The 25,270-nt window shown below is 32.7% G+C and overlaps 1 protein-coding gene and 1 long non-coding RNA gene across 5 annotated transcripts in view; one reads left to right on the top strand and one right to left on the bottom strand.

The window, feature by feature from the left end:
• The window catches only part of GALNT13 (polypeptide N-acetylgalactosaminyltransferase 13), a 456,823-nt gene that overhangs the window by 403,204 nt on the left and 28,349 nt on the right, over nucleotides 1–25,270 (top strand). For all 4 annotated transcript variants that reach the window (XM_081052352.1, XM_081052350.1, XM_081052353.1 and 1 more), the window contains exons 10-11: nucleotides 3,596–3,735; nucleotides 12,833–12,931. In XM_081052352.1, coding sequence (XP_080908478.1) covers nucleotides 3,596–3,735; nucleotides 12,833–12,931 — 239 coding nt within the window. The remainder of the gene's footprint in view (nucleotides 1–3,595; nucleotides 3,736–12,832; nucleotides 12,932–25,270) is intronic.
• LOC308499262 overlaps nucleotides 16,407–25,270 on the bottom strand; it is a 28,164-nt gene continuing 19,300 nt past the window's right edge. The window contains exons 2-3 of the long non-coding RNA XR_013993566.1: nucleotides 18,438–18,691; nucleotides 16,407–17,694 (exon numbers count right to left, since the gene is read on the bottom strand). This is a non-coding gene — a long non-coding RNA (uncharacterized lncRNA). The remainder of the gene's footprint in view (nucleotides 17,695–18,437; nucleotides 18,692–25,270) is intronic.

Genomic DNA, 25,270 nt, shown 5'->3' on the forward strand with positions numbered 1-25,270 from the left:
TGGTGACATGCTTTCAGTCTGTGCCCCATTTGGAGCTGGAAATGTGAGTAGAGGAATAGGGTCACCAAACCGCATAAACTGAAAGTGGGGGGAGGAAATTGTTGCCCCAAAAAAACTTTAATGCTCTTACCAGAGGCAGAATGGATATTGGGCATGCAAAAACAACAGATATCCATTCCAATATGCAATATGTATTCAGCAATTATTATATACGAGGCATTGCACTATGCCCTTTTCAGACAGTATTTAGTATTCACAGCATCTCACAAGATATTATCAGATAGGATACCTAAGGCTTCAAGAGATTAAATAATTTATCTGAAGTTTTTGGTGGAAGGCAATGAGCAGATTAATCTATAATATAATATCAGGTAGTAATGAGTGCTCTGGAGAACAATTAAGCGGGACAGAGGAAGAGAGCCTGCCTCAGGATGATGGATTAGAGGGATCAATTTAGATAAGAATGTCAGCATGAACCTGAGGAAGTGAAGTTTGAGCAAAGACTTGTACAAAGTGAAGGACAACTCATTTCAGGATAATACCATTCCAGACAGGAACAAAGATGAGTACAAAGCCATGAATTGGGAATGGCTTTGGCATGTTAGAAGAAAAGCAAAGGAAAAAAAAATAACAACAACAAAAAAAGCCTGTGTGACTATGATAAAGTGAATATAGCTGACTAATTCAGAGAGATAGTCAAGAGTCAGTTCCTGAAGGATCTTAAGCAATGGTTAGGATGTTGTCAATTATTCCTGGCACCATGGAAAATCATTAGAAACTTTGGAGCGGGGGAGTGACATGATTTTATTCATATTTAAAATATATTGTCTAGGGAGCAGGCAATATTGAATAAGGGATAGATGGAGCAATGTAACGTGTCAGAGGGTCTAGTTAGGAAGCTGTAGCAATGTTAGTCTAGGCAAGAGATGAGAGAGGGTGAGACTAGGATGGTAGAGGGGTTGGTGGAAGGGCAGGGGGGATATTATGAATGAAGAGCCAACAGAATTTGCTAATATATTGAATATATGTATGTGAGATAAAGAGAATTACTCCTATGTTTTTGCCCTGAGCAAATGGGTAGATATTTGTGCTAGTTACTGAAATGGAGAACAATGGAGATGGAGCAAGAGGGAAAATCAAAAGGATTATTTTAGATGTGTCAAATTTGAGATGCCTCTTAGAGATCACAGTAAAACTGTTGGATAAACAATTATATACATTAGAGGAGCTTGGAGATAAGGTTTGCAAAACATGGAAGATTCTATTTTAAGCCATGGATCTGAATAATCTAATTCGGGCTCTTCAGAGTCACTCATTGACACAGGCCAGCAAAGACCTCACCATTTTATAGCTGCACCCACTGGGGTCCAAGACCTCAGTCCCTGTACTGAAGGGAAAAAAAGCTGGATGGTGTCAGACCTACTCTTCTATATTTAAGACCAGAACTGACAGATGTCCCTTTCCCCCATGGTTCAGTGGCTAGGACCAGACAGATGTTCCTGGATCCGTGCAAGGACCTGGGAAATGGAGGCTATATGGACCGTTTGGTGAGCACTACTATCTCTTAACACAATATTTCACTTCTAAGTAGGAAAATACAGATAAGAGGGAAAAATCCATCCTTCCAAAAATATTAAGATAAGCTCAAGATATTTTTTATGCAGTTCTAAACATAATTTAAAGTAATTATCTAGGACAAGGACAAAACCCAAGTGGCAGCGTTAAGGCCAAGCGGTAGCTTCAGGTGGTAGACTAAGAAGGATTTAGCTTTCCACTACAATTTCTATCATTCTCCACTTGCTACACTTTGCCAAGTATGATCCGGGCAAAATTACCATTTTCTCTTATCTAATGTAAAATAATATACAAATAAAACTTCAAACTTCCTTCCAATCAGAAAACTGCTCATAAAACGCTCTGAGGAAAAAAAATTTGCAGCCCAGTCTATTAAATCTTAACATGATAAAAAAAGAGATGAATGATATATAAAAAATGACCTCAATTAAATCACCTACCTCAAAAATGAAACCAGAACAAGAAAACTGACTGTTGAACTAAGTCCTCTGAAGCTACAGTAACTTTTTTTCCTGTACCCAATGGCATCTCTTTATAAGATTTTAAAGACTATCGATTAGATGATTTCTGTTGTCATAGCACTTAACACAAAGAGACATTCTTTTAGTGATCTATTTTGTAAATTTTTCACGACTTTTCTTTTGAAGGTTGAACTTCAGATGTTCTGGATAAAATTATTTTGAAAGCAAATATTATATATCTGTTTAAAATGCCCTTAGATATTTTTGTTTTCTCTTCGAACATTAGCTAGAAATATCAATATTTTCTTAGAAGGAAATGTTTTGGCCAGGTAAGCATCATCAGAATGCTTTCTAACAATGCTAAAAAAATTAATTTTGTAAAACAAAAATTCTGAAGAAACAGTGGAGGGAGGGTAGGACTAGCAGGTGATGAGTTTCAAGAGTGTCACTGCTTTTGAATATAGTGACCTAAATAATGGCATTAGTTTCAGGCATTTAGGCTGTCTGAATAATTGCTTCTTATTTTACAGAATGATTGATGGGCAATTGATGCTTGGTTGGGATGGAATATACTAAATACTGGGTGATTTTTTTCTGTACCAAAGTCTAGTTGCTTAGTGGTCTTTAAGAAACGTGTTAAACAGAGACCTTTTCAAAACAATATGAGAAAGAATTACAGTTTCATCACAGTTAGTTATTCAGTCAAATGTCATTTTTAATATTGATAATAATGAACAAATCATATCAACATATTTTTCATATAAATATTAGTGGCATATTGTTTTTACATAGCAACTAGAAAGCATACTCTAATGATCTTCAAAGAAAATATTCATTTTAATTTTATATATTCTGTTGTTATATGAAGTAAAGCTAAGTAATTTTTAATATACACCAGAGAGTATATTCTATTATTTTATGCTCATTTCTTTATACTTATTTACTAATTTAGCCAACGATTTCAGGTGGCTTATATTGAATCATAAAATAAAAGAGGAAAAATCTATCAAGAAAAAGTCAGGTCTATGGTTAAGTCTAGGTAGAATAAAAGTTGAAGAAGGAGAAGGGAAAGTTAGAACATGCAAGTGCTGTATGTACATTGTGAGGATCATATTTATAGAGTAAATTTCTCATGAAATCTGCAGGTGGTAAGTAAATGACACTGTAGGGAAACTATGAGCATTAAGAAAAATGTTGACGCTATTGAAATTTTTATTGAAGAGAAACGACGACATTATCACACAGCTCAGTTAAGCTTTGATTATGAGATGCTAAATTAATACCAATTTATACTTAGCTGATTAATTATTCAATCTAAGAAGTACAAGTACTTGATGATAAATATTTGCATTTGAAAAGTCATATTCCATTTTATATCTGTTTAATGTACTAATTGGATGTTAGCAAGAAAATCAGTGTAGTAGCAACTGCTTATACAATTGAATTTGATGGATTTATAATTATAGATAAAAAAACCTGATAGCAAATTAAACAGAGTGAAACAGTACTAAAACAAAAATAGCACAAACTGATTTATGTGTTTTTTTGAAAAATTTCAGGTGTTGTCAAAGTGGATTATGGAGATGTGTCAGTCAGAAAAACACTAAGAGAAAATCTGAAGTGTAAGCCCTTTTCTTGGTACCTTGAAAACATCTATCCGGACTCCCAGATCCCAAGACGTTATTACTCACTTGGTGAGGTATGAATTATTTATTTTGGTTAAGTTATAAATATATTTTGCAAATGGAGCAATTTCTAAGGAGCTCAGTATTTTTTTATGTTATGAATAAAATGCTTCAAGTTTATTTAAGTAGATATATTTTTAATGCCTTCTCATATATTACAAGGACCATAAAGACCTTTACCATTGGGATTTGTAAAAGTAAGTAGGTAGTTTAAGACTGAATAAATAGTGTTTTCTTGTTTCTTTACCAACAGCTCTGAAACTTTTTGGTCCTATGGACCTTTCAGTGTGAACCCCAAAGAGCTTTTGTTTATGTGGAGTAGAACTATTAATATTTACTATATTGAAACTAAAACTGATAACCTTACAACCTGTTTATTAATTCACTAAAATAAAATAATAATTCATTACATGTTAACGTAATTAAGATTTTTGACAAATATTTTCCAAAGCAAAATAAAATGGTAAGAAAATTAGCATTATTTATAGTTTTGTACATTGCATCAACTGCCTATTAGAAGATAGCTGAATTCTTAATCTCTTTTTCGGTATTCAATCTACTGTGATACCACACACCATGTAGTCTCTGGAAGACTCTTTGTATATTCATGAGATGTGAGGGTGAAATCTGCAGGTCATATCTTAGGGTTATTATTAAAATCGTATTGACTTTGTGGACCTACTGAGAACCATTCTTTTCCAAATTACTGGGGGTGCCAAAAAAAATGTACGCATTTTAAGAGATGTTATCTATGTATTACTTTTCGAAGTTGGATTGAATTACGGTAGCGATGTGTAGTATGATGTTCACTCAGAGGATGGCGTTAATCAAATGAATGCGAGCATCATTCACTGTATTACAATTTTAATGCAGTTATTTCCTTTCTTAAAATGTGTATACTTTTTTGGGCATCCTCTGTATATATTATCTTCAGAAATACACAGTTGGCTTCATCACAATTATACAAACATATATTCATCATACATATTCAGTTGCTCAAATAAGAATTATTCGTTTATGATTGTATGTTCCTTATTGGTAATTTCCACCTTAATTTTGATTAAGTTTGGAGATCAAAATTAACTTAATATCGGTTGAAATTAAAGCAGTTCAACAGTAATTATATAATGCATTTTGAAAATAAATATTAATTTTGTCCTTTCATTGAAGTTGTTGTTTTTGTATGTCATAATAGTAGGGTATCTACAAATTTATGAAGTTTGAGCTAATACTTTTTTGGTTTATGTGCCAAAAAATCTGTAACTTTATACACTTTATAACGTTAATCCATAAACAGATTTACTTATGATTAATTAGAAAATAATTAAAGAAAATAGAGTTCAAGCTGAATGGAGGCCTAGTTAAATTGTTCTGAAAGGCTGTTTTTCTGTGCCATATCCATGCCCTATTTGTCAAATCTCCACTTCCTCATTAGTCATGTAAATATCACTCTACAGAATCTCTCAGTGTACATATATTTAACCTTAATATGAATAGTGTAGTGCACATTTTTGTGTGTAATAACACTGAATGTACCATTTTGTGGGTGTGTCTTTAGTCATGTACTTGTCCTGTGCTTCAGGGTTTTATTTATTTTGTTTTTATGATGGGAGTTGGAGGCTTGTTGTCATTGCTTTCAAATACGTAATATACCATGTTAGCAACAATGTCATACGGATTTATGTTCACTACGTAAAATGTATGAGAGTGCTTTTTAAATTTCAACACTATTTGCATGCTAGTTATTATAATCTAGTTCTACTGAAGATCCCTAATAAAATATCTAACATTCCCATTTCTTTACTGAAAAGTTTATTTGAACAATTGTAAACCTGACTATACCCTTAGAAAACGGAGTTTTTATTTTTGTAGTGGAGTATTTCTCACACTGTAGTCAATAGACCCAGCTGATGAGTAAACATTTGATTACTTTTTCTAAAAGGAGACATGACCAGGGTCTATAACATATGTGAGTAAACAGGACATTTTTGGAAATTCTCTGGGGCCACCCAGGTGACTCCTGAAAAAGACTTAGAGTTCTGAAACAGAATAGAGATGTTTACTTCCATGCTAAAATCCAATTTTATGCTTTTCTGCACTACATCAAGGAAACTTAATTAATTGACTTTCTGAAAAAGTAAAAATAGAGTATAATGTGTGCAAATTTTGTACAACCTACTGACTTTGAATTAGCTATCTTCTGTGATGGATCAGGTGGCCGTATTTCAATTTATAAAGAGTTGGGAAATGTTTGAAAGAGAAAGGTTGTACCTTTTTGGGTTTATGAAACATCCAGAAAAGGCAGTATATTGTATTGAAAAAAATCTCAGGCCTTGGAGTTAAGCAGAGGAGGGTTTGAATCCTGCCCCCAGAGTTTACAACTTGAGTGGCACTTGAGGTATCCTTTCTGGTACCAGCAGGAAGAGAATCACACAGGGTTGTAGAGATGATTGAAGATACAGAGTATCTAGCACCATGCCTGGCAAAAAGTAGTAGCAGCACCGGTATAATTATTGTAATTATAACTACCATTTATTAACTTCTTACTACATCAAGCATTATTCTAGATGTTTTATAACAATTATATCATTTTAAAATTACAACTCCATGACTTTGGGGTTTATTATCCCCCATTTAATATGGAAAATGAGACATAGAAAGTTGATATGATTGACCTATGGGTCATAGAGCTAGCTACTTATTGAAGTCAGGATGCAAGCACATGGATTTAGTCTGACACCAAAGCTCACTTTTTATTACAACTGGAAAGAGAAAATAGATTATATTAAGATATTTTATTCATTCAAAATGCTTTTATTAAATAAGAGCTTCAGCTAGAACCTGTGTCCTATGCTAAGGATGCAAAGTCAAATAAGGAAACACCTTTATTCTTAAGCTATTCTACTGAAAAGGTGGGTTGGGGGGATGGAAAGAGAGAATCAATAAATTCAATATAAATAAAACATACACTATGTGAAGTATATAAGCATGCTGTTTCAAAAACCCAACACATTCAAAAATCTATGATATATATTAAGTTTTTAACGTCTGGGATATTAATGTACTTTAGTTTTCTACTTTAAAACCAGATTTAAAGAGAAATAATCCAGCAACTGTTTCCAAGGAAACAAAAGGACAAATTCACGAAGCGCTACTTCCCAATTCAATTTTGCATAGTCATGTATACATAGTTTAAGGTTGACATGTTGATAATGAGTTTGGGATGAACTCTTAATGGGCAATAGTCATTTACTTAAAGCTTTTTCTTTCTTACTGCTTGTCATTAACCATATAGAAAAAAAAGGAAAAGCTAATTTGCCTTACATGTGGAGGTACTATATATCAAAAAGTTAAAGTGTCCGAGCTACTTATTAAGACAGCAAGATTATTTCTTTGTAGTGTGTTCATATGTACTCCTCACTTAATTTCAAATGAAATTGTTAAGATTTAACAATTTACAATTTCCTTAAGTTTCAGTGTTTTTCAAAGTCTATATAATATTGCAATGCATTGGTGAATATAAACATTTCCCTGTCAATTTTTATTTTTAATTTTCCTAGTGGTGCTGGAAGATAGAGGCAAATATGGTATTTGGTTTCTCTTTATCATATATTGTCACCAAAATAATCATCAGTAGAGTTATTGATTTCAAGTCATTGTATCTTGATTTCTTATGCTTTCATTTTACTCAGATAATTGAAATATTACTTTATCCAGCCCATGAATTTCATTCAGTTTCCAATGGGAAGTTAAAAGCTGTGCAATTGCTTTGAACTAAAACCTTTAAGTAGCTTAATGAAGCATGTGCCTTTTAGACTCAGTAAGCAGATCTTAATGGAATAAGGAAGTCAAGCTCTTTGCAGCATTAAATTCTCTCTTAACTAGCTAGCCTTACAGGTTCTGATGTCATATAAAGGCTAATGTAAGTTTAAGATTGAAAATGGCATTCTAAAACAATAACCCCTCTAAATTTTGGCCTGTGAAAGTCCAGTGTTTTGTGGGGGGAAAAAAATGTTTTCTGAGCTATATAGAACAAAGGTATATCAGAGAGCAAGAAAAGGAAAAAGAGGATTTCTGGAGCCAATTGACTTAACTCTTGAGGCTTAAAAATTTGCAGTGGCATGTTGCTTTGAAGATGTTTAGATATCAGTCTATGTACTTTGTAGTACCTTCTTAACCTCAACACTGTTTTCCTCTGTATCTTTTAACTATAAGAAATAGTATTGCAGCATATTGGTACTATATCCTTAAGGATTGTTAAAGAGCAAGTTCAAATGATTAAAAATAGACATCTATGAAGCTGCTAGGCTGCAGGGATTAAGGGGATAATCAGATACTACCAAATGCAGAGGCTGAAACACTTAGGGATTTACCCTCACTGTTGATAATCAGGAGATAAATCTATTTATAGAGTCACAGTCTTCTTGATTCTTTAATAAGATTCCAGTAGGAAAACGTCATTTTAGATGGCTCAGACAAATGGGGACATTCCCTCTACCTTTGATTATATTTCTAAAAGTCTTTGGTATCCAGTAGCTAATTTTGATCCCAGGATAACTGAATATGCATATGTACAGACAGAATATGTTACTTTTTATCAGATGTTAAAAAGTAACTTAAAGAATGTTGGGCTGATTGAGTAACCTGTTAACAAAATGAGAGTGAGTTTATTACCTGAAAAATATGTTTACTTCATATTTCTAATAATTAGGCTAGAACTAATTCTAATGTTATTACTCAAATATGTATTGGCACAAACAACTGCCACAAATGATAGGCAAGTTAGGGAAAATGCTCTCAAAAATCCTGGAATTCTCCCAGGCTTGTTGTTGTTTGTTTCTACTATACACCAAAATAATTGAAATTGTTCAATTTTCTGTATCCTTTCTTTTTTTGTGTGTGGAATGGGGTTAAGATAGCACATATTTATAATATTTAATCTCATATTCAGTAATTAGGGCATTCTAAACCAAACTCATCTTGGATATGTTAAGTATATAGATTTTGTACTCATCCCTCTGATTTTTCACAATTTGGTAAAGATAAAATATACTTAAATGCATATTCAGTATGGTAATTATAGTATGGAAACATTAACATTTAACTCTGGAATTTACTGTGAATGTTCTTTACAAAGTTAAGAGAAATCAAATGAGGTTGACATACAAAAATAATGATAAAGAGTAACATAATGTGCAACTGAAGGATAAGCAAGTGCTGTTATAATTAAAGCAAAAAAGAAAAGCTATTTTAAATTTAGACTCATATTTAGAATGGATTTTACATATTACGTAGTTTTCAAATGTAAAGGTTTGTGTGGTGAGAGCGTATGCCTCTTTTTAGAATTGGAGTTCCATTGTTGCTTGCTACAATCCAGCAGAGGGAGCAAAAGCTAATGAACGAACTATTTAAGTGGTAAGAACATTACTAAAGATGCTGCTGATGTGTAGAAATATTTATAAAAAGGCTTGCTGATTTCAAACATCAAAAGACATGTGGGAAAATGCTCTCAAGTTTATGTTATTAAAATTTGTTTTCAAGCAATAAAATATTACGTGTGAACAAAGAAATATCAAAGCAGACAATTAAAACTATGTTGGCTGTACACCATATATTCAAAGCTATACCATAACATAAAGAATGAGTTAAATGAATATTGCAGATCTCAGAACTACCAGTGTGCTATACTAATGTTGATACAAGTCATAAAACAGACTCTGTAAGGAATTTCTAATGGATAAAGTTCCTCAGTAGTTGGTTGCCTAGATTATTCTTAATAGCATGATCAAGCAATTGGTATTGTCAAGTAATATGGTATCAATAACAAGATCAGGGTGTTTTCTAAAATTTCACTCCTTTGCTTCAACAAGATTCTTTGGGAGTATATATTTGACTGAGGTCCTGGGTATTTTTAGAAAGGTTCTGATATGAAAATCAAACAAGATAATCCTAAATGTGATCATTTTCTTCATCTCAAAATGAGATGCATAGTTTCAACTTTCATGTATGCCATACTATCTTGTAATTTGCATTAATATTTTCTTGTTGAGCATTGTCAGTACACACTAGTGGCCATTTTTATATTTTGAAGAATGAGTAGCAGATTCCCATCATATTGAGCTCACTGATTTGAGAACAACCTGATATGTACCAGCGTGATATATATTAACCTGCCTTCTAGGTGTTTTGTTTTTTTTTTTTAATTTTGTATCATAGGACTAGTGACATAAACCTTTAAGATATAAGTATAATTCAAGGAAATGTTCCTGAAAATAGAATTGAAACATGTTAAAAAGCAATACTACATACCTGGAAGAGTGATCCAGAATGAACAATATTAAGATATACTGTGGTAAATGTATTACACTTTAAAGAAAAGAAAAAAAAATCAGTTTGACGTTCAGGCAGAGACATTTGTAAGAACGAGGGAAAGAAAACCAGATTATCATCAGACTTTTCAAAAGCAACTATTTATGTGGACAGTTAATAGAATAACCTTTTAAAAGTACTTGAAAAAATATTTTGTGAGCCAAGGATTTCAGGTCTACCAAATTGATTTTCAAATATAAAGGCCACAGATATATTTCAACAACATATACAGAATCTCAGAATATTGTTACCAGTAAATGGAAGCACTGTTTACCCATTTGCTCAGGCCAAAACCTTGGGATGATCCTTGATGTCTTTTTTTTCCCCTCGTAGCTCATATTTAATTCGATTGCAAGTCCTACTTCGTTCAAACTTTAAAAAAACATGTCAAATATGACCTGTCCACTTCCATTATTATCCTACAATTCCAAGTAATTATCATCTTTTGCTGTCATGACTGCAATAGTTCCCTTACTCGTTTCTCTACTTCCAACACTGCCCCTGTCTAGTCTGTTCTCTACACAGCAGCCATAAAAAGCTGTTAATATGTCACCCTCATACTCAAAAACTTAGGATTCCTTAATCTTGCATGCCTCTCCAATCTGTTCCTCACTCACTGTACTCTGGCCACATTGTTAGCCCCTTATTTCACTCAGTTTTCTTATTTGCTGTTAAGAAATCCATTTGCTGTTCCCTCTATCTAGAATGCTCTTCCAAAACTGAAATATGGCTGCTCTCTCATTTCAATGAGGTGCTTTTTCAAGTATTATTTCCTCAAAGGGGACTTCCTTGGACCCCTAACTAAAATAATATCCCCACCGTCACTTTCTTACCTTTACTGTGCTTTATATTTCTTTATAGGACTTCTTGATGATCTTCTGATATATTACAAATGCATTTGGGTATTGCATTCTTCCCTTCTAAAATGTAAGCTCCATAATGGAATGGACTATGTTTATTCACTTCGGTGACATAAATATTGCTCTAAGTATTATAGTATTCCATTATTCTATACTTTTGCAGGATGATAAATAATAATAATGAAGAATTTTATTGTTTCTCAAGGAGTCTGCAATTTGTGAAAAGTTAACAAGAAAAGTCAGATGTAAGAGATTTAAAAATGATTCAACAATATATAACAATATATGTTATATATTGATCACACTCTGTGAAACATAGGCAGATCAATTTACTACATCATCTATCAGTTGTTACTTTCCTTAGTCCTGTCCAGCTACAGGTCCTGAAAAATCTTTAGCCTCAGTCCATTGGCTCAGTCTCCTCCAGTGCCTGAACCAAATTAAATCAGGTTGAGGGGACATTTCAGCCCTAAACCCACCAGTATGGAACTTGGACATGATGTTGCTTCTTGAAGTTTATATTTTTTTCCCTCTAATATTCATGGTGTGTTCTGTTTTTTCTAAAGGGTTGCTGCTCAGATTCTTGATGAAAACTTCAATAACCCTGCTCTAAATCTCAACCCACTGGAACAGAGTTTAACCACTCTGCTCAACTCTTTCCAACTCTTACCAAGTGTGAATTTTAATCCCCACTGTTCTCAATTGCCAACTGGGGCCTTAATGCAAATCATACCATTTTTGCCAATTCCAGAAACTATTAATTGATGTCAAGTAATAGTTGCCGGAATTCAGAAAAATGCGATTTATCGTATAAACCTAATCCATCTTCTATAGAAGTTTTTAATCTTATTCATTTGCCAATATGAATAAACATGTACCTAATGCATAGATAACTAAATAGGTATATCCAAGCAATGTATATGTGAACAGTAAAAATATGTATATCCTAATCGGAGTCAGAGATAAGAACTTTTCGGAAGCAAAGTGGGAAAGTATAGTAAATACATACTTGGTGTTAAGATTAAGGAAAATGATTGAAAACATTCCATGTACTAGAAAGTGTTTTCTTCTTTTTTGTTTTGCAATTGTTTAATACATGATTTAGTAATTTCAGCATTTTTAAACTCAACGCATGGGTTTTATAATTACATTTGGCTCAAATATGTATTAACTTTAGGTTAATTATGGGACTAATGCAGTGTTTGAGTGTAAACCAAAAATCTTATGTTTGCAGTTGGCAGTTTAATCTTGCTCCAGAGGAATTTTTAATGTGAAATCACCACTTAGCATTGTAATAGATTTTCTTAGGGTCAACTGCTTTCCATCAGATTTGACATTAGGAATGAAAAAAGATGCATGAATATGTTTTACAGAAATAAATGATGTAATTAATTTTTGTTAATATACAAAGTGGAGCATCTAGTAATGAAGAACTCTTTAAAAAATAAATTTGAGTATTTAACCAATTTGTTTCTATTCCTTTGCATATGGCATTATAGGAAGTTCAAGAATTGATTGGTTATTTGAGTGGAATTTGGAAACTGTTCTAATTTTAAAAGGATTTTGGGAAGAATTCCTAATTTATAATATGTTGATGTTTCCTTCTTCTCTACTACTATGCTATAAGCAAGGGGTTCCTTTTGGTTAGATGCTAATAAAAATGCCAGTGATGTTCAAATTTACTTCAATAGGAATTTAGAAACTTATACAGATCTGAAAATATACATAGGAAAAAAAATATTATTTAAAGCAATGTGTTCTTCTTAGAGAAATTTTCTTACAAACATCTATCATTTTGTTATCAATATACAGTTTAATAATATCAGAAAGATTTTCTGGCTCATACCACCATCTGACTTATGTTTTTGTGTGTTTCCTTTAGATAAGAAATGTTGAAACCAATCAATGTTTAGACAACATGGGCCGCAAGGAAAATGAAAAAGTCGGCATATTCAACTGTCATGGTATGGGAGGAAATCAGGTAAACTCTCATTTTTTTTTTTTTATCAGCTTCTTTGCTTTTTTTCGGGGAGGATGGATATTGTTGTTAAGACTATCAAGTTAGACTGTAGCTGACATGCCAATAACAATAAAGTCTTGGTTTAGCAAATTAATGGGAATTCAAATCAAGGACTAATTAGGCTATTTTATCATCCCCAGTTTCCTAAGAATGCACTACAGAATTTAACAAAAAGAGCAACATTTTCAATAAGCCTAAAGTTAATGAGGATAACCAAATACTTTAGACCCATCTTATTTTACCATGTATGAGCAAATGAGGATTTTGTTATTAATTGAATAATATAAAATAATCTCTCAAGAACTACAGTGTTTTCCCAATGGTGATCATTCTAAATTCTTTTGTAAATGTTTATGTGTATCATGTTTTCCCTGAGTTTCCGAGGTTCTATAAAATCTTAAAAGGCATAGATAAGTACGTCTGTCACATTCTTGCTTTGGTTATCTGAAGATGTCCTTTGGACCAGGTAAAAAGTTGTATTTATACAAGATTGATAACTGACTATAGACCTAGGAAAGCTGTTTTTGCATGTGACAGTCCAATTATCAGAGACCTATCAGACTGTAACAAGGTTTCATGTACACTCTGTAAGTATTAGAAACTGGCTCTTCAAGGTGGGCCATATGGAGTCTCCTTAGCTGTGAGTCTTTGGGAGGAGCAACCCTGCTGCCATTGCCACTTTGAGAAGTAGAATTTGGAATTCATGGAGTTTATAACAAAGCAGAACTTGAGTTAGCGAATCCTCTGTAGATAAGTTGTTTGCAAAAATCGAGGAGAAGAATACCAGTGAGTTCTTTATCTAGTGTGTTAGAGTGAACTGAGGAAGCAAAAGTTATTCTATCTAGCCGATGTTCTGGTTATATTTGTGATGCACTTGGTTGTGTCAAGAATCCTCAGGGATACTGTGAATACCTGATCATGGCATTGTACACCAGAAGCTAAACATTAATGAATGCCAACTATAATTTTATATATATAATGTGATGGTTTAGTGTGAGGTCGGAGGGATAGTGGATGGGGGGAGGGGGGCTCACAGTGTGAGGGATATAAATGATGAACATCTAAGTATTACCTTGTCTTGTACACCTGAAACTAATAAATAAATTTAAAAAAAAGAAAAAAAAAAAGAATCCATTTTGAGAAAAAAGTAATAGCCCTGTTAAGTTTTGGCACCATACTTCAGATAGGGCCTGTGTGATTCAATAAAGAACATTAAAAGGTAATTTCTCCCTTTAAAAAAATTATTAGAATCCTAACTAATGTTCCACCTTTTCAATTTAAGCAAGAAAACATTTAAATCAAAATTTCTAAATTACAGCATGAAAAATGACCTTATGAAAGAATATTATGAAAAACAGTAACATAGGCAGAACGATGATAGATCATTCAAAAATTGTCCAGCTTATTATATTGATTCCCAATGAATGTGAGAGGCCTCTACTACCAAAACCCAGTGGAGCCCCAATGAATTTCGGTGGAAATGACAAAAAGCCTAACTGTCAGAGGACTAAATGTGTGGGGTTTAATTTTTCTCACATAATAAGAAATCGGAAGGTAGTCAGTTGTTGACATTTGTGCAGGTTCTCAATGATTCCATTACGAAACCAAAAACTTTCTCTTAACATTCTTTAGTCTTTAAAGTTAGCTTTTCTCACCAGCTGGTCACAAGAGAGCTGCTGAAACTCCAGACATCATGTCAACTTTCAAGGTGGGAAAAAGGCACGTAGAGAAGAGCTGCAATCGCCATGTCTATCTTATTATGAGGAAAAACGAAAGACTTGATAATAGCTCAGTACATGTCTATGTGTGTCTTGTTGGCCAGAAATTCATTATTTGAATACCCTTAGCACAACAGCACTAAATATTTCACCTCACACTCACAGGTGACTGCTCCTCATAGTTTATTTATCATGGGTATTGGAGGGATATTTACAAGTATCTCCCGTAATGCGTTTCAATAGCTTATGAAAGAAAATCAACTGATAATCTGAACCATGATGACTTACAAAATTCAAAAAGAGAATAACTACTTATGAAATCACTCTAATTCTAATACAGATGAAAATGAGGGAGGGAGATACTCTAGATAATTTGTCCTCAAGAATTGAGTTGCCATGGTTAGTGTTAGGATAATCAGTCACATGCCTGTCTTTGTCTAAATGACATGAAATTCCTCCATCATAAATGTTTAAAATTATATTATTCATTTGTAAGTTTTCAAGTACCCAGAAATAAGCTATTCTGCTGTACTGTCAACTTCTTATTGTCAGGGACTATATCTTACTCCTCTCTTCATCCCCGGTACTTGGCAGAGTGCTTGGGACATGGTAGGCATCTAATATAAATAATAGGTAAACAGAATAAAGTATTCATGATCAGAACAGTGCATTTATAACTTAGTACTACGTAGACATAACCAAAAAATTTCTGCTGTTGTTGATGTCACCAACCTCAGGGAAAGAAACAATAAGTAAAAAACTGATACCTACATATATTCTAATGTCTTTACATTATCAACTTAATGACAAGGTAGAAATTAAAACCAGTATTTTTCCATCTATCTGATTACTTATTCACGTCTACAAATATATGTACAAGAATCTTTACTGGAGCTCTTTTTGTTAAAACACAAACAGTGGAAACAACTAAATAGTCATCAAGAAGGAATATTTAAACAAATCATGGAGTATCCATAATATAGAACACAACATAGCTACCCGACTGAAAGAGGTCTATATGTATTGTCATCAAAAATTGAAAAGAGGGTAAAAAAATCCAGAGTACAACTTACTTTGTATGATATCATTTATGAAAAATATGTCTGAACATTTTTCTTTGTGTAGTATCTATAATATCTTTATTTATATAAATGCTACGTAATCTAATATATATACGTGTGTGTATATATATGTATGTATGTGTGTGGTATGTAATGATATATATATATATATATATGTCTGTATATATGTATATGTATCTACATATATGTATCTACATATATATGTATATGTGTGTGTATATATATACATATGTGTATATATATATATATATATACATATATATATATGGAATGTAAATTACCTCTGGTGAGAAGACTGAGTTGGTATAGGAAATTTTACTTCTTACACTACATTTTTTGTATATATGCATTCATTTCATAATTAAACAGAAATGGAGAAAAATGGACTGTTATAATAAAAGAACATCATTTTATAGCATTGCTCTAACCTGATTAATTGGGTAAATTATGGTAAGTTACTTAATATTTTTGAGCTTTAATATTTTATTTGAAAAATAGATAAAATATTTTCCCCAATTTTTTCTCTTTAAAGATTAGTAAAATTTGCAAAACAACTAACACTAGCCTGGCGTACACTAGACCCTCAGTGTTCATTCGTCTATGGCCATTAATTATTCTCTTTATGTTCTTTTTTTTAATTAAAGTTTATTGGGGTGACAATTGTTAGTAAAGTTACATAGATTTCAGGTATACAATTCTGTAATACATCATCTATATCTCACATCGTGTGTTCACCACCCAGAGTCAGTTCTCCTTCCATCACCATATATTTGACCTCATTTACCCTCTTCCACAACCCTCCTCCCTCCTTACCCTCTGGTAACCACTAAACTATTGTCTATGTCTATGCATTTTTGTTTCTTCATTTGTTTGTCTTGTTCTTTTGTTGTTTTTTAGCTTTATATACCATATATCAGTGAAATCATATGGTTCTCAACTTTTTCTGTCTGATTTATTTTTCTTAGCATAATAATCTCAAGATCCACCCAGGTTGTCGCAAATGGTAATATTTCCTGTTTTTTATGGCAGAATAGTATTCCATTGTGTACATATACCACAACTTCTTTATCCATTCATCTATCGAAGTACATTTTGGTTGTTTCCATGTCTTGGCCACTGTAAATAAAGCTGCAACGAACGTTGGAGCACACATGTCTTTATGGTAAATGCTTTCGGTTTTTTTGGTAGATACTCAAAGACGGTTTGCTGGGTTATATGGTAATTCTGTTCTTAATTTTTTGAGGAACCTCCACACTGCCTTCCATAATGGCTGCACCAATCTGCATTTCCACCAACAGTGTATCAGGGTTCCTTTTTCTCCACAGCCTCTCCAACCCTTGTTACTATTTGTCTTGTTGATGATAGCCATTCTGACTGGGGTGAGGTGATATCTCATTGTGGTTTTCATTTGCATTTCTCTGATGATTAGTGATGTTGAGAACTTTTTCATATGTCTATTTATCATTTGTATGTCCTCTTTGGAGAAATGTCTCTTCATGTCCTCCCATGTCCGCCCATTTTTTAATTGGATTGTTAGTTTTGTTGTTGAGTTGTATGAGTTCCTTATATATTTTGGATATTAGCCCCTTATCAGAGGCATTGTTTGCAAAAATTTTCTCCCATTTGGTTGGTTGCCACTTTATTTTGTCGATGGTTTCTTTTGCTGTGTAGAAGCTTTTAAGTTTCATATAGTCCCATTTGTTTATTTTAGCTTTCACTTCCATTGCCTTTGGAGTCAAATTCATAAAATGCTCTTTGAACCCAAGGTCCATAAGTTTAGTACCTATGTTTTCTTCTATGCAGTTTATTGTGTCAGGTCTTATGCTTAAGTCTTTGATCCATTTTGAATTAATTTTGGTACATGGTGACAGACAGCAGTATAGTTTCATTCTATGTTCTTAATTACATATTTCTCTATTTACTTCTATAAGAAAATATGAAATGTTCATTTAGTGACAAATGCCAATGACAAGATAAATGCACAACACTTCCCATGGTGTTGTTAAGCTTCCTAAAATGAACTTCCTCTCCTATTGTTTTAACAAATATACTGGGGGTGCCAAAAAATGTATACACATTTTAAGAGGTGTTACCTATGCTCAAGCAGTAATTCATCGTAATCAGAAGTGTCTGGATACTGATGGTGACCACTTTGAGCTCCTTTTGTAATTGCAGAAGTCAAACGTGACTTGTATTCCTCTTTTGCTATTGTATCTATTGAATATTACAATTAACACAGTTTTTTCCTTTCTTAAAATGTGTATACATTTTTTTGCACCCTCTGCATATTATGAAAAAATTAACCCATTGCGTAAAACCCTATTATAATTCATACTTTTGGTAGAACTCAGTATTTCTAGGATGATTAATATTAGGAACATGTTTACATTTTTACTTACTTTAAAAAAGAGCAGATTTTAGGATTTTATTCTCAGACCTACCTTCCCTGTGCTTAATTTCTATTCTTTTATGTTACAATAGAAGCAGAATCTATTTTTATAGTTAGTTTGGAATTCTTAAAAGTATCCTTAATCCATAAAAATTGTAAAGTTTCTCTCTCCTAATTGTACACAAAAGTCATAACAAATGTTAATGTTGTATTTCAGTATTTCCACTCAGTTACATTTCTTAAAAACGGTGGTACTTTATGTTTGGTGACAATTATACCTTCATAATTTCTCCTTGCACAGAAGTTTCCGTAGTTGCTTTTTCATTGTAGTTTTTTTTTTTTTTTTTTCTTTAAAGTTCTGGAGATAATCAGGAAGAAACTTTTCAGCAGTTGTTGGAAATATTTTTTTTAGTATATTTTCCTTTCTTCTTCCTCAACAGCTGATACAGGGCTTGGAATATGGTGGGTATCTAATAAAAACTAGTGAAGTAAACAGATGAAAAAATGAATGGAAGTTTTTATAGCAGAAATACTGTAAAAAAAGATGACAAGTAGAGAATTATTATTAAATCCAACACTTGATCATTTGAGGTGCTCTTTTTAAAACCTTACTAATAAAACTCTTCTACCTCAAATAACAATGTCGGAATTAGACAGTCGATTTCCTACCTGTTCTAAAATGCTTTTTTACTAGCAAGTCACATCACGATAACCATTAAACATTTTCAAAAGAATGAAAATAAAAGGAATTTGATTAAAACTTGAACATACATTTTTAGAAGTGAAAGAAATAACTTACAATTTACTGGTACAATATGTGTTACTATAAGTTATACGATTATATTCTCTATACTTCTAAAAAGATGACATAGATTTCTGGAAGCATTTGCATACCCCTTACAATGTTAATGACTCATATTTATATCTTCATCCCAAACCTCTTGTCTGAGCTCGAGAATCTATTGCCAATTAATTATAGGGAATCTCTACAGGCATCTCAAACTCAACTGTTTCCAAGTGTACTAATGTTTATTATAGTGCCTCTTCCTAGTTTAGCTATTAGTCCTATTAAATTGGTAAAATCTTAAAAAAGAACAATTTGTCACTATATATTAAAAGTCATACTGTTCCATAAGCTTTGATCTATAAAATGTACTTCTAGACATTCTTCCTAAAGAAGTGAATATGGATGCTCACCAAATTTTAGCTATAAGAGTATTGATGAATCTGGTCTATAAAAGGTTCACACAATCATCCCTTTCACACAATCATCCAAAATTAAAACGTAGACACTTCACTTTTGAAGTTTGATTGGTCACCAAATCCTGATATTTCTATGAAAACAATCTCCCTTGACTCCTACATTTCAGTCCTTTTACAACTAGGATCCCTATCTTTGTCTTAGCCTATATCTTCTTTCAAAACACCGCATTATTTTCATAAGTCGTATGGAATTCCATTGATACATTTCACATATGCTGTATTAGAATTAAAATCCGATTAAAATCTCCAACAATTCTCCACTCCTTAAAGAGCAAAGTCAAAATTTCTTGGTTATGAGATACAAAGCCCCTCATAATTTTATTCCCATCTGCCTTTCCATCCTGGTCTTCCTTGATTTTTTAACAGTCCCTTCTACTCTAGAAATCTGTCTGATAATTTTCCATTCCCTGCATACTCTGTGTGTTTTCATACACCTACAGGTCACTGATACTGTTCTCTCTTACTGACACTATTGCCTACATACTGCCCCACTCACAAATTTAAGACATACCTACTGTATGATACCCATCTAAATTAGCTTATTGCTTGCTGCCTATTGGCTACCAACTTCTTAACCTGAGCAGGACACATTTTTAGTGGATAAACTATAATTTATTTAATCAATCCCTTCTTGTTTAACACACACCGTTATTTGTGAATTTTCATTGTTGTAGACCAAATTACAGATCAAAGGTTATGCAACAGTATAAGGTTTTTAATGTAGTGACAAATTGTTCTTTTTAAGGTTTTACCAATTTAATAGGACTAATAGCTAAGTTAGGACAAGGCACTATGATAAACATTTCATATACGTCACCCCTTTTTATGCACACATGGTGTTATATCCTTATTTTACTCCTAAGTCTAATGGAAACCCATAGAGGATAGTATTTTAAAATGATTAAGATGGTAAAGCCAGTTTGACCCTACCTCTAGCTGACTCTATGCCAAATTTATATTCACTGTACTTTTATTGGTTCCCAACCACAGTGCCCCAGGATTGTAATCACAGTGGCCAACCCTAACTGGGTATTTTATTTTATTTGTTTTCATCTGTGCCAATTTAGTATGGGAGAAACATTGTACCTTATTTTAAATCATGTTTCTAACATTACTAATGCCCTTAAACATTTTTAAAATTGGCATCAGTACTTTGTGAATTTCTTAGTCATGTTTTTGTTTGTGTTTCATAGGGGGTTGAGGGGATTCTTTTCATCTTATCTACTTATAAAAATACTTTATTAAGTAGATTATTATCTTCTGTCATGTTGCAGATATTTTTCTAACTTGCCATTTTATTTATAACGTGTTTTCATATGCAGACTTTTAAATAGTTTGTATATTCTAATACCTGCTTGCCTTTATTTTTTGTCTTTTTGATACAGAAGTACCATTCTATTTAAATGAGATGCTTTTAAATGACATTTACGTTAGTTTAAAGGAGCAACTACCAAAATTGGCAAATAGTCTTATTGGGCACATATTATGTGAACTCATATATCGACACTAATTTTTAGTTAAAATTGATATAAAATATGTTTATACTTGGGTACAAATTAAATTAATGTAATATTTATGAAGTAACCATTTCACTTTGATATCAAATATCAGTATACATTTTTTAAAAAGTCAGTGGTGTTTCCCTTTGAATTGCAGCACATCTTTAAGGCAAAAGAGGGGAAAAAGCAGCTCCCATACCTATTGTACTCATTCCTTTGAAAAATAAAAAAAAATATAAAATGATGGAAAAATACTCTCATTTTAGCAAATGCATTTATAATGTTTCTCTCTCTCCCTGGAGCCACTCGTTTGGAGAGAGCTAGAAAACACATGGAAGCATTCCATGCAATTTATTGCAGTAAATGATTCAGATCCATTTTTCACGGTAGCAAGCCTTTAGGGAAGCTTTTGCTAACCATTTATTAAAACCCTGTTTTCTGCCAAGATAGAGAAGAGATCATTAGGTCTTAGCTATATTTTCAAACAGATGTCTCCTCTAAAACTTGATTTTTTATACTTAAGAATAATCTGACCTCATGACACTTGTATTACAAATTTTTGAGAGTAAATAGATACTTGCTATAGACCCTCTTCTAGAGAAAGCTTAATTATTTTAGCAATGCATTCTAATGTACTCACAGATTGTAATGAATACATTCATTCAACACATATGTATTCATTTTAAAGTTTGCATTTTTATAAGTACTATAATTACTTAGAAACCGTTTCTACACAAATTTTGTCCCCTTTTAGTAGTTTGCATAATGGAATTAAAACTCACCAGGGATTTCACAAAGTGAATTTGCAAGTCAAGGGAAATGGCTTCTGAGGAAAGAAGGAACATGTTCCATTCATTAAATGTTTAAATGAGTTGGATACAGGCAAGCTAGAAGAGTTATTTTAACTTCTACAAAATAGGAATTATTCTAAGAGCCTTTCGATCTCATTTATGTGTGACTGGGAGGACTTCTCTGGGCTTTGATTGGCTCATGCTCCTATCAGGAGACTAGAATATACTGAAGACGGAATGGTAACTTGGCTCAATCATTTATCCAACAAAACCTGGTTATCCTAGCCATAGCAGATATTCTGGAAGACGTTAGTTAGTCTATGATGTTAATACAAGAAAGTATCCAAAGACGAACATTTCACATCGGCCCAGTGTTTCTGGGGATCAAGAGGTAACTGTTAATCCAGAAGTCCATCAATCCAAGAGTTAGTTTCCTTAAATCTCAGTAGGCCCTGCTATTATGGGATCGGTCCTGTGTCAACAAAGCCCTTGGGAGATGGGTACAGGTCAGGGAGTCTATTTCCATGCTACTTAGTTTATTCTTGTTTTTTAAACTTTTATTTTTTTAGGAAAGCAATTTCTCAAATATAACTCGAAGACAGCTCCAAAGTTATACCAGTTCCTGGGCTTCCATCCATTGTTTCAAAATGACTAATACACATCTATACTTGAATGATCAAGTGTAGCCTCAAACTCATTGTATCCACGATTATATCTTTTATCCAAAGACTTTTCCCCCCTCTAATCTCTTTATTCATCCATCTTTTATATTTCTCCCTTATCTTTCATTACTCCCCGCCTTCCCCAAACTAGATACTTTCCATGTGTGATTTTTATCTATTTCTTCTTTCCTTTCATAAAAAATTTTACTTGCCCAGTCTGGGCTTTGATTGCCTCAATAGTTTGATTGCTATGATAATTTTCAATATAGTTTCCTATAGCTGCTGCCTGCCCCCATCTTCACTTCACTCACATTCAATAATGAAGTGAAGACTCCTTCCAACATATCACTCCAACTGGAAAAAAAAAAAAAAAAACTTTCTTAAGTTCCTGGTTTTTAGAAGATAAAAGTAATATTCTTTACTAATCCAAGTTTTCCATAATCTGACCACTTCCTACCTTTGTAATTTTATCTCCTATTTATCACATATACGAAAGGTCAACTCCATCAACTCTATAGGGTATAGACTAAACAGATATATTTAAAAATTGTTATTATGATTTTTTATCTTATCTTGCCTTTTCTTATATCCACCTGGCATGACCTTTTTTAACTATGTAAATTCTAGTTTACATAGTCCATAATTTACAGAGTTTACCTAGTTCCACTTTAAAACTCAATCTACTTCATATAGTATTGTATTTTTTCTGCTTTTCAATCTGCATTGATATTTCCTTCTTCTGAACTCATTAATGCTTAAAAATTTTTCTCACTCGCTTTTACTTATATACTATCTCTCAATATTTCTCTTACTCTTTAGCCCTCATGTTGTCATTCAGTGATGTATAGTTATTCATAATAGCTTCAAAAATAAATTGTAAACTCTTCTTGAAAGCTATAGTTTGTTATTTTCCTTTTTCATCCCCTACTTTAATACGTGCTTATTGTAAGAATGCATGAGTAAAAAAAAACAAAATCATGCAAAAACTTCAAAGTTATTCAAGAACCTGTTATAATAGAAATAGTTTCAACATTTTTAGGAAACCACATAAAAGAAAATCCTCTGGAGCATGAAATTGTTCCTATAGAAATGCCTAGTTTGGTGCTCCAGTAGGCTGAGAAATGACCCCCAAAGACGTCTACATCCTAATCCCTGGAACCTGTGGATGTTACCTTATGTGGCAAAAAGTGACTTTGCAATGTTATTAAATTGGAATATCTTGAGATAGGGTAATTATCTTGGATTATCAGGTTGGCCTGAAATGTAACCACATGTATTTTTTTAAGAGGGAAGCAGAAGGAGACATTTGACACACAGAGAAGAAGAAAAGACAGTGTTACTATGGAAGCAGAGAGAGGAGTGATGGGGCCACAAATGCAGGCAGTTGCCCTGACACTGGAAGGGGCAGGAACAGGTTTTCCCCTTGAGGCTCCAGAGGGAATGCTGACCTCTGTTGGTACCTTGATTTATACCCAGTGAAACTGATTTTGGACTTCTGGCTCTCCAGAACTGTAAGAGAATAAGTTTCGGTTGCTTTAAGCCACCGAATTTGTGGTAATTTGTTTACAGCAGCCGCAGGAAATTGGTATAGGAGCTCACAAAGAAAACTCCAGAAATAGTCTAGTTCAGTATTTATAAGAAATACACCCCTTTGGAAAAGAGATCTAAAATACTCAACCTTCCTCAAAGTTGAAAACATATATTATTTCATATTTCATCTTGCTACTTCAAGAAATGAAGTGGTAGCTTTAAAAAATGGTTTTAAATTACACTGTTTTTACAGAATATTTTAATTGTAGAAATTTGTTTTTAGAGATTCCATTTTGAGTTTTTGTAATTGCAGTAAATAAAATTGTCAATGAGCTCTAAATCTTATATTAACAAAAAATTTAAAATATAAAATAACTAAAAGTGAATTCTTAAAATATTCAATGGTAAGATAATGGCCTCTTCAATTGATAGTTAATAAATTGTACACAGGAGTTTTAAAAATCATTTTAAATTGTTTTTCCCCAAATTTTAATTCAAAAACTACACAATTACAAATAACATTTTCTTTGTTCAAGTAAATTACATTATTATTTACTTTGAAAGCCTATCTATTAAGCTTGGAGTTGATTAAAATTTGCAGAAACTTAAACTTATGATCCGATTCTGCCTAGTTTTGCCTGGGCAATGTGTTTCCTGGGTTAGAAAGAAATGGCGAATAGGTTGTGTTGCAATGCTTTTTTGTCCCTGGTAGGGAGTTACTCAGAGATTATGAGATTTTTTTTTTCTTAACATTTCCTAAAAACTGAGCATTAATATTGGCTGTTTCTTAGATTTATCTTTTCTTCAAAGTGTTATACAGTCTATGTATTTCTGCAAAATGATAGTTAACATCTATCATTCAACATCAAATATATATATATATTTAAGTTATGGAGAAATCGTCAATGCAAGTCAAACTAGAAAGCACTTTTACTATTTTACTGCAAAGCATTTAAAATTAATTCCCTGAAATCCTACATTCATTTAAATAAGCCACAACTTTGGCTCTGAGCTTTGTAGATACAAATACAAAATTGCTTCTATGATTCATTCTGTCAATAATGTAAAAACAAACCAGCTTCAAAAAGGTTCAATTATTCCTGGTGTGGAGATCATAAAAATTTCTACTGTGATTCCTGATGAAGAAAGTAGTAAATGGAAAAAGGGGCTATGGGAGCAACATGAAGAGACACCAGATTTAGAGGGGACAACAGTCTCTAAGAAGACAAATTCAGAGGAAATAATGATGTTATCAAAGATGTCAGTGCACACAGTAGGACAAAAATATATATTCTGTTGATTAGTCAGTTATTTATAATGTATCGTCATACCGGTCCATGATCTAAAGATCTTAAAATTAAAGGTC

Source organism: Rhinolophus hipposideros, assembly GCF_964194185.1.
Source record: "Rhinolophus hipposideros genome assembly, chromosome: 6".
Classification (NCBI taxonomy): Eukaryota; Metazoa; Chordata; class Mammalia; order Chiroptera; family Rhinolophidae; genus Rhinolophus; species Rhinolophus hipposideros.